Genomic DNA, 17902 nt, shown 5'->3' on the forward strand with positions numbered 1-17902 from the left:
AACACAACAAATGCAAGTATAATTGGGACTCATATCAACAATTGGCTATTAACCTCCTCGAGCATCTCCGCAGAGCCTTTCGCTCAGATTCTGCCTCTTAACTCAAGTCTGTTTCAATTCATTGTGTTTATATTGGGTTTGTCTGCCCAGCCTGCGATTCAGAAACATGATTTAATCAATTGATGTTTCATTCTTCATCCACTAGAGCGGTGGGTGCATTTCTTTAACAGCTCACCCTGTGTGTCCGGTAAACTTCTAAAGAGAAAAATAAGGGCAGTTGGGGGACAATTTAACTGCCATTGGATGAAAGAGGAATTTACATTCTAAACCTGACTTATCCTTACAAAGACTCGTAAAACCACTGGCATGAACAAATGATAAATCAAAATTTGGGTTGAGCTTAAAGAAATGTATATATACAAAAGCAATGACTTACAAAATGTGCAATTCATTTCTGTTATTGTAGGCTAATGTTGCCACCTGCTGGACATAAAGAACTTGCGTTTTTGAACGGCAGTAGGCCTATATCAGCAATATACAGCCACGGAAAGAAACCGTTCCAAATGTTCCTTTAAGCAGCATTTCTAGATGTATTTCCACTCTGGCCATTTCACTCCAGTGTCTGTTGAATGTCAACAAAAATCAAACCTCAGGAGTGACAAAGTCATCTAACAGCAATGTGAAAGACTGACAGCATGACAAGACACAAGAAAACTGTGATAAAATCAAGGTTTTTACATATACAGTTTTTGTTGCTTTTCCTTAATACATGAGCAAATAATAGGCATTGAAGGCCCGGTGCTAGGCTGGCTCGACTGGGCAGATATATAATCAAAGTTTATAAAAAAAATGCAACATTTTCTGAATAAGTATTTAGTAGATATTTAATAATAATAATAATTAATTAATATGTAATTATTTTAATTGTCAGCTGGATATTTTTGGAGGGGCGAAAGAAAAAATCCCCTGGCATTGCCCCCCTCCCCTTGACCCGGCCATGCTTAAAAGTGAATATGAACTTGTTTTCTTTGCACTATTTGAGGTCTGAAAAAAATATAGAGCATCTTTTGACCCCTTTCTCCATGTTTTCATTTTCTGCAAATAAATGCAAATAGAAACAATATTTGTATTTGAGAATTGGGAGAAATATTCAGTAGTTCACAGAATGACACAAAAAAGAACATTTTACCTAAACAAATAATAAATTCAGAAAAACTGAAAATACATTTTAAATGGTCTCTTAAGTCTTTTCCATGGCTGTATAGTATATAGTACTATACACGTATAGTCACACGATTCCTTAAACTGAACCACAAACCATTTCACTTTTTCTGGAGGACTATCCAATTTTCACATTTCCTAATTCAGGAACTTCTCCCTGTTTGTCAGACCCTACTCGTACCCTTATAATTGCCACTTACATTTAAATTAATACAAGTAGTTATATCTGTTATTTTACTTACCAACAAAATTGATCATTTGGAGTATTTTTAGGCAGTTGTCACGAGACAGTTGCGTATTTCTTAAAATTCTTTATTCATAAACTTGATGCAAGTTTACAAATTGTACTGTACATGGTCAAAATTACACTTACAATGGAAAAACAATAAAACGCAACAAAACCAAAGCATGCTAACAGCGCATAACTCATTCAACCCCTCCCACCCACTTCATACACTGTGGAGGATACCAGGATCTCAAACCATTATTAACCAAAAAACCATCATGTCGATCATAGCTAGACTGTAGGACGCTTGCGATAACTGTACAACTTACTCGAGAGGAGAAATGCATCTGTCAAACCCTAAGACCTGATCGGAATCAGCTTTAAAAATATTTTCCCCATTTGCAACACTCGTCGAATTCTTGAAAAAACCTCAAGGCGATATAATAATGTGGATTTTGAAGCTCTGGCATCCGTGCTCAGTTACACCAGAATGAGACGTGTGACAGGATACTGTGATGTTTGGACATAATGTTCAGATTCAAACTATGGCTTGATGTCAGAATTCCATTGAATGTCAAAATTGGCTCATGTTGTCCTGTAAAGTACAGTTGTATGGGCACAACCGAACAACCCCCGGTACATACAACAGCTTTGCCAAACAGGACGCGGTAAAGGCAAGCACAAAACAGTGCCACGTTTATTACACTTAAGAAAAAGATGTAGAACCAACAAACAGAACAAGCCAACAGACTGTGAAAGCTTTTTTTGCCTATAAACAAACTGCTTTTGAATTGCATAAAGATATTAACACCAATGAAGGGCTTGAAACATTCATACTACATCTCTTACAAGTCCTTAAGATTTCTGAAAACTGTTTTGATGAGAATCTGGTGCTAAATGGGAATACTAGAGATAAAGGCGTGGATGAACACAGCGGAATGAACTCAGGGCTTGCCAAAAACTAGTTATATTCTGCTTATTAATTTCCTCCTTTTAAGGCATTTTTGGTTACCCCCAGGTTTCCCCATAGACACTGTAATGGGGCTTTCACCAACTTAGAAAACAAGAGTTGTAAAAACCTGCTTGTTTTTATTTCCACTATAATGAGATGTTTGTTATAAGAATTTATTTTCGACGATGAGTTTGATATTTTAACTTTGTGCCCGGGAGTATACTGGCATCACAGGGTGGCATTACGGGACTGTTAATAAACTCTGGCAGCAGAATATCCAGGAATGATCTTTGACTTTACCATAACAGCACAGCCATACACATTCACTTTCATTCGCAAACAAAACAAAACAGCAGTAGTCATAATGCATACATAAATGTGTGACAGGTATTTCATTTGAGCTCCGTGAGACTTTCCATTATGCCATTTGTTTCCTTCTATTTATGATATATTTTCAGGTATATTTGTCGGCTGTAGGTGGCACGTTTAAAGTTCAGGCCACCCAACTGGGGTCGATTTTAAATGTTCAACAATTCTGCTCATTCTTGCAAACATCTTTACAGGTTTACTTACGAGATAATTCGACTACAGTGATAAAGTCCAGCTTTCTTCAGTATATGGCCAGTAATAACAGAAAAGAAATGAATCGAGGAGGAAACGAAAAGTTTGTTTCGATGATTCGAATTAGTAACTGCAGAACAGCCTATAGTAAAGTGGAAATCTCCATCACTCTGTGTCGGAGGTTCACGCCTCTCTTCTGGAATCATGAAACACATCTGCATCTGAATGGAACGAGAGGTCACATAGCACAGGCTTCCCAGGTGGGTCAAACGTGACCAAAAAAAAACCCTTTTCAATTTGAATATCCCGCTGAAAATGGATGGGAGGCAGAGAGAAAGAGAGGGCGCACGTACTGTTTGAAGAGACCAGCGTATAGACGTGAGGTGATAAGGTGGCTTCTTCAGATCAGATCTCACATTCTTCATTATTCACATAATGTCTTCAATTAGCAAGATGAATGAGTGGGATAGAAGAAAGAAAATGATGATGTTCACCCCAGGATATTCTGTCCATATTTGAATCCACGGTGCCCGGTTTACCCATCTTCTTTTGGTGGTGTGTACCAGCCTGTTGAGATCATAACAAATGTATAAACCAAACCAACTGGTATGAAAGGTCATTCACAGAGAGGAGGCCAAAAATCTGTCAAGAAACACTGTCCTCAATTTGTCATACTGTACTAAAATACAAGACGCCAAAAATAAATGCTTTTATGCTTTGTGGCTTTAGTCAATGTCTGCTGTCTTTGCTGTCTTAAGGCCTTTCATGCTAGTTTACATCTACGAACGGACAACAAAAAAATAAAAAAAAAGTTCATCTTGTACTATACCATATAAAGACATATGTCTTTTTTTGTCATAATACACTATTAGTTCAAACTTTTTCCAAACCTTCTGAAATGTATTATTAATAAACCAGTTACATTTATTTGGATTTAGGTTTAAAATACTCCACTTGTTTAAAAAAACAAGACTTACCATTCTTTTCATGGATTTGCACCAGTGATTTATATGACTGCTGTGCTCTGGCAAGATTGTACTGATTCTGAAAACAAGACATACATGATCAAAACAGTCAGTATGTGTTTTGACATAGGAGAGGATTTGTACAAACACACTAAAGTCACATTAACACAACTGCTGTGTTAAAAAGCCAAATGCATGCATAAAACACACAAGCAAACAAGTAAATATAAAATACATTTGTTACCTTATTGGCTCCGAACTGCACTCTTGCTTTTCCTTTGACTAAAGTGGCGTTTATCTGCATGATAACAGACTCTATGGAATAGGCACTGCTCCAGCCCTGAGAGAACAAAACAAACTAAACTGAGCCAAATCAACTTTTACATGACACCGGCCAAAAATGACCATCTAGCGAAAGCTTCTAAAACAGCTCGTTCAGTAATTGTTGGATTTCTAACATTATAAATTCAACAGATGTAAAGTTAGATATACACATCAATTACATCTCTCTAGTGTTCAGCGCAGTCAGGCCTTGCACAGAAACATACCTGTTTTGTGAGTAGCTCCATACACAAAGCTCCTCCACCAAGTACATAACTGCAATTGATATAAAAGATAACTTTTGAGAATCTTTTTCAACAAAGAATCAACATATCATGCATCAAGTTTGACTATTACATGTCAACTCGGCAACTTTTATCCAGCACTGTTTCAAAATCGAATCCAATATACGACTTGATGTTTAACAAAGACATGCAACGAATACAAAAACAATGTTAGGCTAATACAAAACATGCAGATGACACTCATTCAAGGCCAATAACATAACCAGCAAAACCACAAAGTGATGTCAGTGGTCTCAGCGGAACTGGAACTGACACATACCATGAGAGAAAAGTCAATACATAAATGCATTTACAAAATGGTCTTACCCTCCAGATAGCACAGGAGAAACTACACGTACAAAAGGGGGATCGAAGGGAAAATTATCCTGCAAACAAAGAAAAAGGATATTTTGAATGGAAAAACAAATGGCTAAAACACCATTCTTTGACCAAGCTTTGAAGGTCTTACATTTTATGGTAGTGCTGCGAAAACAGTTGCTTGGGTGAACAACATGTACTTTAAGAAAACAAAAGCAACTGAACTTTGTGCAAAAGTATCTTGGGCTTGCTCACTTTGTATGAGAAGTTGAGGAGGATGTAGTCCATTCCTTCCTTTTCTTTCAGCACCTGGAGGTCACTGTGCAGAGGACTGTCTGGATCCACCCTGAACAGTCACACACCAACAGACACATCAGTCAAATTCACGTCACTGTGACCTGTGTGTCTACACTTTAACAACCACCAAAATATGACAACCAGAAAACCTGAATGCTTACGTTCTTAATTTTACATGCCACTCGTACAGGCTGTCACTGACCAGTTCCACGGAGTAGATTCCTGCAAAGTACAGAGATTGATGAGAGACTTGTACCGGTCATTACTACTGTGTTCATGTCATTTGCAGGGATTCATACCATTTTTGTAACTTTGAGATCGGTAGATCTCCCTGAGCTCCTTCATGAGACGATCTGATGCTTGAACAGATCCTGAGACTGCACCCTACACAGAAACAACAAAACACAAGAGGAAACGACAACAAGTCACAGCACGAGATAAAACAAAGCTTGTCTGAAAATGTATGATACTCAATAGTCATTCTGGAGCTGGACAGAAATGAGAAGAGACATGTTAAAGTGGGGCTATTTTTGTGTGCGCTTTATAGAAATCATACTCAAGTGTAAGACAATAAGTAAAAAAGGATCACTTTTATTTTTACCTAAACAATATTAAGACAATGACAAAATGAATAGGTCCAAAGGCACAATGAAACCTAGCATGGGCTAGCTCGCCCTCATGTGGCCAAACAGTGGAAACAAAGCTTTAGATTTCAGAGCACTTGTTTGAAGATAAAAAAGCAACAACAAAAAAACTATACCACCCAATTTAAATAATTAAAGATTACCTTAGCTGTTTGAAGAAATGGCCAAAATGCCGGTTTAGCTCAAAATACTATTTTTTTATATTACTTTACTATTTTATATTACTTTACTATTACTTAATTTAATAAAAAACATTATTATTTAATAATAGTAATATATTATTACTATTTATTCTTATTATATATTTAAAGAAATATTAATCTAATTATTTATTATATTTTATTATATTATATTGACGGTTTCATCAGACACATGCGTCTGGCCCAAAGTTAATTCCAGTCTGTGTTTGGTTATAATATAACCTTTTATTTTATATTTAATTTATATGAATATTCATTCATATTAATATTTTATTGCATATTGATTGTATTAAATTCAAACTAATTCTACTAATTCTTCTTCGCGAGGTCAACCGGAACTTAAGTTTGGGCCACATAACTTTTATGTTGTTGCTGCTGAAACCGTCTATAAAAATACAATATGCCTCATGCAAAAGTGCCTCGGTTTCCCCACCAGAACCCCAAAGCATAAAGAAAGTCACCTTACCGAATGAGCACTTACATTCAAGTGGTCCTGTCTCTGGTTCTTCCGGATCTTCTCCAGGATGGCCAAATTCTCCTTCTCAATCCCATCATCCTCTGATTTCTTGCCATCCACCGGTTCCTCCTCCTTCATGTCATAGTGATCGAGATCCTCAATGTCCTGCTGACAGAGCCCACACACACACACACACACACACACACACACACACAGACAGAAAGAGACGGATAAGAAGAGAGTAACGGATTCAATCCTTCACACTGAGAAAAAAAGATATTATTCTCAATCTCAACATAAGGAAGGCAATCTCAACCTCTCCCATGTCTTCTTCATCCTCCTCCTCTGAGGTGACCTCATCTGTGTTTACAAGCTAGAAGAGACAACACATTTAGAATCATCAAAATCTATTTACTGTCTTTAAAGAGTTCACTCAAAAATAAAGCTTCTGTGTTAAAGCTTTCTGTGGCACACAAAAGGAGAAATTAGGAATCATTTAGCAGAACTTGCAACTGACCATTATTGTCTGGAAAACAAAATGTCAAATGCCTAGTTTGGGTCTAGGAAACCATTTAAGGTCAAGGTCAAGGAAGAGTCAAGGTCAGAAATAATGTTTACCTTTCTGTCATGGTTGACGGGTCCAGCGGGGAGCGGCTGGTCCAGCATCTCTACATCAGGGTGTTGGGGAAGATTATAGAGGCGGCACAGATCACAGATGAGCCTTTTTAACTGCTGCAAAAGCTGCAATAACAAACACAGCATTAGAACATTAGTTGACACCTGCAGGGTTCTCACAACATTACCCAATGACTTCACACAATGTTTCCATTTAATGCTGGGTACCCATTCTTGGAATGAAACATGTAAATGAGTATGCTTTTGCACAAGTGTGTCTCTAATCAAATGTGCATAAGATTTGAATGCGACTCAACTGTGAAATGACTCAAAAGACACAGGTCTACAGCCACCGAAAAATTAAGGGACCATTTCAAGATTTTTGCATTTCAAAATGTACTATTTATAGCCATGTGTTTAGGTAAAATGATATTTTTTGGTTCATTCTGTGAATTACTAACAATATTTCTACCGATTTTCAAATAAAAATATTGTTTCCATTTGCAGACAATGAAAACTGGAGAAACAGATATGATGTGTATTTTTCAGACCTCAAATACTACAAAGAAAACAAGTTCATATTCACTTTTAAGCAATACAACAGTAATATTTGTACATTTATTTAGGAAATGTTATTTTTTTATGTGATAACCTTGATTTTTAATCACAGTTTTCGTGTGTCTTGTCATGCTGTCAGTCTTTCACATCGCTGTTAGATGATTTTATGTCACTCCTGAGGTTTGATTTTGTTCAAATTCAACAGACACTGGTCTGGAATGGCCACAATACATCTAGAAATGCTGCTTGAATACAATTTTGGATTTTTTTTCCCGTGGCTGTATGTAGCAAATGAAAGAGTTTGGCGGAAACTAAAACATTCACGTTTACAATAGTTCATGGTCTAATATTCTCTGTGTTGCAACAATGCATATCCAGTAGTTACTCAACTTTTCTGAAAAATAAAGGTAATGACCTGGTTTAATTTAATTTCAAGGTAAAGTAAATTATGTTGAAACAGTTAAATCTTTGTATGGAACATTTAATTACACCAATTAAATGAGTTAATCCAGATAGATTTTAGTAGACTAATATAATGTAGATTTCGTCGACTAAAAATAGACTAAAACTATGATCAATTGGGATGACTTAAACTAAATTGCATTTTAGTCAAAAGACTATGACTAAAACTAAATCAAAATTTGCTGTCAAAATTGACGCTGATCTTAATTCTAATTTCAGTTAAGCCTTAAAATGTTAAAATTCTTTATTAAGTTGTATGTGCAACAAAATAAATTACTGAAATTATTAATATTTTGAAAATAAATGTTATTTGAATTTTTTATTTTGTTCAAAATATCGAGATGTGTATCGTATCGTGAACCCAGCATCGTGATATGTACCGAATCGTGAGCTGAGTATATCGTTACACCCCTACTTATGACTATCCATGACTTTTATAACTTTTTAATAACTTCCAAAAGACATATCAGCGCCAGAAGATTTCCTGATAAATGACTAGTTTCCATGATCGTGGGAACCCTGTAGTAAAAATCATCAGGCCCCAGAGCAGATCACAACGTCCCTTACATTGCATTTTAAACCAACACAAGCATGTATGACATATCAGTCCCATAAGAGGATTTGGTTGCGTTTTCTAGGTTTATATAACCAGGTTTTATTGGTAATATGTGCACGAGAGAAACACAGAACCAATCCTCTGTCAGTCTGCTGTGCGAGCGAGGACACTCGTGGTCACAGCGCTGCAACAACAGTAGATACAATTTCACTGGCATGTAACGAATACCTGAACGGCAGCTCGCACATGAAAATGAATCGGGCTTCGCAGGCTCTGGAGAGAACAGCCACAGGCCGATCTGACAGCTTAGCTGTGGGGCCTTCACACCTCAATTTGTTTAAAATTTTTATTAAAATCACCTGCTAGTAATCTGCAAGGTTTGCATGACAAAAATGATCTCCAAATAAACCATAAATAAACGAAACGAGGCAGTTAGAGTGATTGACAGCTCGTTTGCAAAATCATGATGATGAAGAACTGGAAGAACTGAATCACTACATTGTCTAGAAGTGAACTTGGTTTCCAGAGAACTTGACGTGAACCACATATTTCTTCATAAACGATCATTACTAAAGCGATGACCTATTTTTGCCTGGAGGATCACATGACCCCATAAAAACTTGCAAGTTAGAGGACTCTCTGTAGGACAAACAAGTGTGTGTATGTTGGACAAAGGCATCGTCACGTTTAACACATTCCAAAAGAGGCATCAACGGCACACTCCACCCGTCTCCCCTTCCTTTCGAAGCAGTACGTTGGCTGTCACATACATGTCGTCACGTTTTCGCTTCTTTCCCGAAGGAGATGACATGTTTACGAAACGCACTCTGCAGAGCAGTTTGTCTTTTTAGGGCTACTGTAGAAACAACATTGTGAATTCCATGTAAGGGGACCCGCGGAGTGTGTAGATTGAAATAGCTCATTCTAAGGTAATAAAAACACAACGCTTCATTATCTAAGGTCTTTATACACCTCTGAAGATATAGTTATGTACTGTATATTATATTGCATTTCTGTCAATAGATCCTCCAAAATGTTACACACTGGACCTTTAAATCCACCCTCCTGTTAAAATATATGTTATACACAATGAAGTCTAAAAGTGGCCTGTGAGTGTCCCAGTTTACAGCGCACATGTCTATTATAGACAACAAATAGATCAGACAGACTCAAAGTCTTAGCATACGAAGCTCAAAAGGCTCTTTGTTTTCAAGCTCTACCTACAGATCTAAATCAGCCCCACGCTGAAGAGTGTGTGATCCACCCGTGGGTTTTACTGAATGGTGCAAACTCACATCACACTATTTTGTTTGTTTTGTAATGTACACAATTACCGTGCAGCTGAGGTGTTAATTACTATTTACTGCTTTTCTATGCATCGTGATTCCAACACCTGTTTTGCTCTAAACCATAGCTGGGTGTTCCAAGATATAACGACATTTAGAGTATAAACAGATAACGGATGATATAAATGACTTGAACTGATGTCATAATGTGAAAGTTAAATATGTCATAATGCTATCAAAATCTGATCGCTACGTGCCAAAAACCTGGTGAACATTGGCACTTACCACCGTACTGCCTTTTCGAACATCCTCAAGACGTTCTAGCACTTGAGTCAGACTGGGGTCATCGGAGTCCACAAACCATATTGGGGGTGTTAAGGGGTAGGATTCCTGAAAAATGAGTGGACAATACATTTGTAAGTTTTCAGAGGCATGGGGCCACAATGCCCATAGCAGAAAGTGCAGTCTTGAATTTATGTTTCTCTGATTTGTCTTACGAGTCATATAGACAATGATACCCCAATACTGTTATAAAATAGTATAATAAGCAACAACCCAAGTCGCTACAGCCCATGAAATTGATTTATTTTGATTATTTTGATGACTATAATAAGAAACGTGGCAATGACAGGTGTCTTTAAACTTTTCACTGCTAGTGCATGTAATGTCAACATGATCCATAGTAATACCTGCATTGCACCTCTATAGAGCACTTATACACATAAACCACATTTGTTAACAGAAAAACAACCCATTACAATTCCTGACATCCAAAAAGCGTTTTACAAAGACAATAAGTTTGACCATGCTCTGGTGTATTGGTGTTTAAACATTTGTTAAGAACAAATTGGATAGGTTGTTGTGCAGATGCAAGAAAGAAGTTAAAGTAATAAGTTTAAATACTATATGAAGGGTTTATTTCCAAAAAGAGATAACTCCGTTTTTATCATTTTTCAAAAATCATGTTTTTTATTATGTGATCGTGTTTTTATTGTGTTAGCAGTATTTTTTAAAGTTATTACGGCTTACACAGTGTCTACAACGGACGTGGCAGGTGCAACGCGACATGACAACCTGCTTTGTTCTTAATGGGTTTGTTGGACAAAATGTAAAATTATAATATGGGTTCTAATGTCTTTTGTCGTGTCACGTCACGCCGGTCGCATCTGTTGTAGACACAGTGTTAAATCAAAACAAACCAATTGCAGTTTGATTGATATTAATTGGAATGCACAATAAAAAAACATGATTTTTGAAAAAATGTTAAAAACCGAGTTCTCTCATTTTGGATATAAACTCTTCATATATTGCACACCATTACCTAATGCACATTTAAACTAATATAATTATGATGTAAACATTTGAATTGTTCTCTTGTGTATTAACTTTGTAACACTGTATGGTTTATTTAATGTAAAGTTTTTTTGTAGAGTCGTATTTTAACTTGTTTACATTATACAGTATGTAGGCTGTTGTACAGTAAATATGATGAAGATTGTGTGCAGTTTTTTAAACGTGTGCTGACCGCATAGATTTCATGTGTGGGCACTGCAGGTGCTTTATCGTTCAGCTCAGCTCCATATGTCCAGTTATGCCAAACATGTTTATGAAAGTCACGACCCAAGGTTTGATGCGCTTGAGTGTGAGGTGTTGAGATTTTACGTCAGTCTCCCTCTCACGCAACAGAAAATGGCATCCGGAAATCGGAACAACAACGATACCAAAACTGGGTCAACAATTATAACCACAAATTCACACTTGTCATCCGACTCGCATCAAACTGTAACATTATGACCATGATTCCTGGGTTTTAATAATAAACCGGCCATTTTAACTTAGATACTGTGAAGACAGTGAGAGGGAAGTGTATCCAGTAACTTTACATATCAATACAAAGAAACGAAAACAGATCAATTTATGTTTTTCATAGAAAATCTATTAAAGCGACGTGTTTATTTGGTAACGTCAAAATGACAAGAATTAGAGGGAAAACGGTTTAGATTATTACAGAGGTATAGGATCCTGTTTTAACGTATGCTGCCTACCTAGGGATTTAAACGCGCACATAGATGCGGTCTAGGTAGGTATCCACATAAGGTTTTGATGCAGCAGTATTTTTTAAGGTGACATGCAGGTGGTTTTTTCTCTCATACCGTGATATTGCAGTGAATAATGAGCAGCTTCTCTCCGGTAACGTTAAACTGGCAGCTCAGCTCATCCGGCTTCCAGTCGATGATCCTGAACCGCTCGTGGTTCGGGTCGAAAATGGACTCCAGAAACTTCAGCTCGGCCTTCAGTCCCGAAACCGACATCTTCCACTACTCATCTCCGGCGACCGAGGGGGAAATAAGAAAAACCAGAGAGATAGCGACAGACAAAAGAAGCAGAGATTCGCAGTTCAATTCAGCGCTGTTTTCCTCTCGCTAAAGGCCACCAGCTCGCGATGCTTTTCCGCCTGTGTTTTTATGGATGTCAATGTAGAAATGAAAGCTTTAATACTCTTAATACGCCTTTCGTAAACGCGTCATGTTTCAGCTAGTCTAACTAAACGGCTTAAAACGCTGATTTCGGGAATAATGTGGCATTAATGTAGATGTATCCGCAGACTCTTGTGTGTATACGGATGAGCGGAAGCTTTTTTTTCTCTGGGGTTTAAAGATGGAGGTGCGAGTGGAGGACCCGCAGTCCCAGCATGCACTGCGCACGGGAAAAATACAAACAACAATCTTTTTGTTTATTTTTTTCTCATTTTTATTGTTTTAAATGTATGCAACTTACGGTGCATAACTATCAACATATTCTAAATCAAAAATGCCTTTTACCTACAATACCTTTTATTAATACATTTATGAATCCGCACATTCAAATGTTCTTTGTGATATATATACAGGTGATGTATTTATTTTGGTTGTCATTGTTTTCCCGAATGTTTTACATCGCATTTGGCAAACGCTTTTATCCAAAGTGACTTACATTGCATTATCCTATACATTAGTATGTGCAATCCCCTGGGATCCAACCCACGACCTTGGTGTTGCTAGCGCCATGCTCTAACCACTGAGCTACAGTTTAAAACACACATTTTATTTATTATGCCCCCAAAACACTTCAGGCTATGTGTTCACATGTGGACAACATTAATTTTGGAACTGACAAGTGGTTTTAGATGTTCACTTGAATCCCATAGGAATTGTCACCACTTCCCACGGGAGATGTCAACACGTGATCTTAAATGGATTTTTACCTGATTTTGAGTTTGTATGGCATTCACTCAAAAATGTTCCATAAACACAAATATTCTAGTGGCTTTTCTGTAAGTGGTCCAATAAAATAATTTGGCTAGGCTATATGATGGAGTTGCATGTACGGATCTAAGATTTGCCGAAATTTGTTTGATTTATTCTATAATATTGAGACACTGAACAAATTAAAAAATAAAATACAAATAGTCCCGACTGTCTTTGAGCCCGGACAGATGTGTGTCCGGTGTAAAGGAAGATGAGAAGACTCAGAAATGTGAGCAGACAAGCGCATAGGGCCTAGTGAGGCATGACGAAGTAAACAAACCTACCCATCCCTGGAGACTAAGCCCTTTAACTGTGATGTGTGTGCGTATTTCTTGTTCAGCTATATTTGTGAGAGCGCAATAACAGTGAATTGCATTAGCCCACTTCTGAGGACATTTTACTGGTCCTCACTAAAAAAAAGCGTCTACATGCATTGTACATTGTGGGAACCAATCATTATGAAAAGTGCACATACTGTATAAAAACAAAACCGAGTGTGTGTGGTAGCGTACTCATAAACCCTACAGTGTGGGGACCCCACAAAGATAGTAATACCAGCTTTTGACCTTGTGGGGGACATTCTTTTGGTCCCCATGAACTAAATCAGACTAAATGATGTTTATATTTATTTGTATGATGGGATCAAATATTGGCCTTTGTACAACATAAACAAACTACAAATATAGACACAGAAACCCAAGACTAGCAGTGTATTGCAGCACATATGAGTGATTTTGATTAGCCTTATCAATGATTAAAATGAAGTACACAGACCTCACCTTTTTGTTTTTGGCACTGCACGTCAGTTCCAGGACATTCCACTAGCTGGCGCTATGCGCCCATATCTTTTGTCAGTTGCCTCTAGGCTAATTGCTATCAGTGTCAGCGGCTATACAGTCAAGACCTGAGGCATCTTTAGATATTTTGAAGACGTCTGAAGAACTCAGGTGTACAAGTGTAGAAAGTTAAGACCGTCCAAAAGATCTTCAGAGCTATTGTAGCGTTATTGCTGGCATATGACTGTTGAAAACAGACGATGTCATTTTCTCCATCCCATCGCTGTCATGTCACATATTCATTACATTCATTATTATTGATGACATCAATCTAGATCTGAAAATGCAGAGGCGAGTCTTATGAAATTAGACAGTGTTTTCCTATAGAGTTTTGCTGACTGCTGATGTGTATTGACAGATACACTCTTAAATCATATTAATGTATAATCCCAGGAAAAGCTTTGTGACAACATGTCAATAGCATTTCTAAGTGTTTTTTTAAACGTTAATGCAATTGAACTTTTGCCTTAAAACTTTATAGCTACACAGATGTAGGCCCTATGTGACAACAACCCCCATTTCCTAAATAATGTGAGCTCTACCTAAAGAGGTTGGAGATTTTTTAGTCATCTGTTTTATTTACATGCAGTCATATCCCCCACCAAACAGCCACTTACATTCGCTTTAAAATGACAAGTGCGTGTGTAGGGTCTTCACCCACATGACTCAAGTGCTTTATGCTTGTAGTGACGGAAATCAAAGCCACTAAATCACTGCTGCGATCTTGTCAGGGTCTATTACCAGGGAGGGGAAACGCTGAGGGTCCACATGAATAATTTACACCCGGCACGAGTGCCCCTGCATTTCATCAAATCACAGCTCCTTCTGGTGCATTTGAGTTGATAAATGACAATTTCCTAAACTGATCTTTGCATTCTTCTGACTTAGGGCTTTGTCTTCCAAAAAACATCCATTTAATGAATCACGCTGTGAAAGAATGCATTAGTGACCTGATCAACACAACTTATTGTGCAGTGCCCATCCCTAATCAATGAATGAATGAGACGGTGTGTAAATGGAAATCTGGGATGCAGTGGGTGGTCAAGATGCGAGACAACAGAAACAATCACTAAAGCAGGCTCATTTGTGAAGTGTATTCTAGTGTGGATGCGGTTGTTGTGATATTGCTTAGACAATATTGAACTGCAGTCATTCACAGATTTTCATGTCTTAAAATAACAGGAAATAGGTTTTCGTCTGTTTTGTTGTGTTAAATGAAATGTTTTTAATCAGTAAATTAACGGACTACACTACTAGTAATCTTTTTGTTTATTTGTTTAACAAGGAAATCTATAGGCACAATTGTTTAGTCTACAAAACTACAGTAAATTCTAGCATTTATGCATACGCTTTTGGACCGAACTGTAATCCACAATCGACTTTCGTATTTGTGACTTATTTCAGAGTAAAATGGAATATCAGGGGTGTGGTTTGTTTTTCTTCTCACTGCAAATTGACTGGATCTAGAAAAGTGGGCGTTTTATTGGAACTTGTAGCTGACTTTAAACATTGTTAAACATTGAATCCACTAAGAATAAAAGTACTGTATGTCCAACTTGTTCTTCATCATGTTAAACATGTTGACCAAACACCTTTTAACCTCTTTCCGTCCCCCTTCCCCCCTCCATTGCGTGTCAGATGCAGAGGCGAGAAGCATGAAGGTCACGGTTCCATCTCATCGCCTGCACGGGTGTAATTTGTTGCGGTTATGAGGAGAAACTGTAGTAGCGGAGGGTGGAAAACACAGCTGCCTCTTCCTCAGATATTTATTAAAAGGACCGGAGGAGGTGGCAAGAAAAATGTGTTGTCATATTTAGTAGAAAGTGCATGTGGGTGTTGGGATGAATGGCTTGAAGCTGGTTAGATACGATCAGCAGTGTGATCACTCACCCAGGCCAGTAACATGTGCTGTGGATAATGTGAGAAATATATGCTATACTGTATATGCTAAATACAGAGTCAGGATTGCATACAGACACAGTATTAAATGTAAATAATACAGCATTATGAATTATTATAAAACACTCAATTCTGATTGGTCAGCCGCATCAGAAGTCTGATACTTCTCAACAGTTACCGCATTAAAGGTACAGTTTGTAACAATTTTGATATCCCAAAACCACTAGTGTTATATATTTTGTTCAGCTGAGTATTTACAATATCTCAAATGTTTCCAACTACTTGTAAATCGTGAGAAAATCGCCATTCTAAAGAGTGACACGGGGCTGTGCAGTCGCCTGTCTATGGCGTCATATCCGCGTTCCCCTTTGTTACCGCCGTTACTGACGTAGAAACCACATGATGACAGTGTCGTGGAAAAATGCGGAAGTAGTGTCTAGCGTCTAGCAAGCCACTATACCTTCTTTCGAGCGGTCACTTATTTACGGACCACAATTATACGCAACATTTATAAAACTTTATTACTCTACCTCATCCGCTAACATGATTTCTCGTTCCCGTCTGATTGATGGCCATCAGCGGTGGAGTTGAAGACAACACATTCCATCATTCCACACTCCTTCACAGCGTCATCAAGCTACGCCATTGTTGTTGTTTTGATCGTGCGCCCTCTAGCGGCGGTTTTTACAAACTGTAGCTTTAAGTGGCCCATTTGGGCTACTTTATGTTTCTAGGGGTTCAGGATTAATTCTCCTTCAATTATCACCTCATAAAGCTAATTCCTCCAATCGTCCAGCACCACCGAATGCAATAAAGAGAGAAAAACGAAACCAGACATATGAATACCAAACATAGCTTGTGAAGTGTTTAGTGTTGGCATGTCTTTATTTATGTGGCTTTTAAGAGAGCCCAACACTATACAGAGTAGAAATAGGTTCTTAAGGTATGCAGCAAATGAAGTTAAGAAGAATCTGAAGGGTGACCTTCTTTAATATTATTTTACACTGTACTCATTTGAAATGCAATAAGGTATGATAATATGTACCCATGTACTTATTTGAAATGCAACATCAAGTAGGATAATACATTATTTTTCTTTTTTTGATGTAAGCTAAAAGATGGTAGTGTGCTTAATGGGTAAGTGAGCTTAAGGGTAAGTACAGGTACATTTACCCTACGACATTATCTTACAAACCTTTTTATATTTAAATATTGTATGTAGTAACATCACAGCCCTACAACTGACTGAACATTAAAAAAAACTTTATATACCTACCACTCCAAAGGTGCAGCGATACTGGGTGGTTATGCACAGCTGCTACTGTTGACAAACAAGCAAAGGCCATCATAAAGAAGAAGTATGTGCAGGTATGTGCATGGCCGATGCTTTGCCCAAAACAACTGCTCAAAACACAACAACAGGGAACTTTCTACTACAAGAAAAAAGTGTAATCTGACAGAATTTGTTCTACTCACTCAGTTACAAGTGCTGGTATGTGATGGGGGTTTGCTGGAATTTTCTGGTCCACCCATCTCCTGCTTTTGTGCAACAGCTGTTAAGAACTTGTTGTGATGAAGCATGAGTTGATATGGCAGCTGAGAAGGCCATTCTTTGTGTTCTTTTTGAAGAATTTTCAGAGCCTGATGAAATCGGTTTTAACACAAAATACAAGTCTTCTAATATCTTCAATTGTTGCTTATACCGAGCTGCAGTGGACACATTTGTAAACGACTTTACTTGGACCCATTGTGAGAGTCTCTTTAATACCGCGTGGGTTATAAACATGTTGCTGCTGATTGAGCTGACATTCTTGACACACCCACCAAACAAGAGTAAACGTATCTCAAACCCTGTTGCACACCGTTTCAAGAAAACGTTGCGCACCGGTTTGAGCTTGAATGTGCCCATGTTCTTTCCCAATTAGGGGTTTGAAAAATAAAGAGCATTGATACTGGA

At 37.7% G+C, this 17902-nt stretch overlaps 1 protein-coding gene across 4 annotated transcripts; it reads right to left on the minus strand.

The window, feature by feature from the left end:
• Positions 1-1517: 1517 nt before the first annotated feature.
• ube2q1 (ubiquitin-conjugating enzyme E2Q family member 1) lies at positions 1518-12601 on the minus strand. Of its 4 annotated transcripts, none has more exons than XM_057348475.1 (13): positions 12077-12601; positions 10209-10313; positions 7065-7187; positions 6763-6819; positions 6471-6611; positions 5445-5529; positions 5307-5367; positions 5104-5194; positions 4858-4916; positions 4474-4522; positions 4170-4265; positions 3938-4004; positions 1518-3527 (listed from the first exon to the last, which is right to left on the minus strand). In XM_057348475.1, exons 1-13 carry the CDS (start codon positions 12233-12235, stop codon positions 3496-3498), a joined length of 1125 nt encoding a protein of 374 aa, XP_057204458.1. In that variant the 5' UTR covers positions 12236-12601; the 3' UTR covers positions 1518-3495. The 4 variants fall into 4 exon arrangements, with proteins under 4 accessions (XP_057204458.1, XP_057204456.1, XP_057204457.1 ...); XM_057348473.1 differs by having other exon boundaries at positions 6456-6611; XM_057348474.1 differs by having other exon boundaries at positions 6471-6614.
• Positions 12602-17902: the final 5301 nt, after the last annotated feature.

Source organism: Triplophysa rosa, linkage group LG12, assembly GCF_024868665.1.
Source record: "Triplophysa rosa linkage group LG12, Trosa_1v2, whole genome shotgun sequence".
Classification (NCBI taxonomy): domain Eukaryota; kingdom Metazoa; phylum Chordata; class Actinopteri; order Cypriniformes; family Nemacheilidae; genus Triplophysa; species Triplophysa rosa.

Coding starts and splice junctions, on each gene's coding strand:
- ube2q1 (XM_057348472.1), bottom strand. CDS start 12,235: ATGTCGGTTTCGGGACTGAAGGCCGAGCTGAAGTTTCTGGAGTCCATT. Junction 10,314..12,076: donor TTATTCACTGCAATATCACG/GTATGAGAGAAA, acceptor CTCATTTTTCAG/GAATCCTACCCCTTAACACC. Junction 5,368..5,444: donor ATCTCAAAGTTACAAAAATG/GTATGAATCCCT, acceptor TGTACTTTGCAG/GAATCTACTCCGTGGAACTG.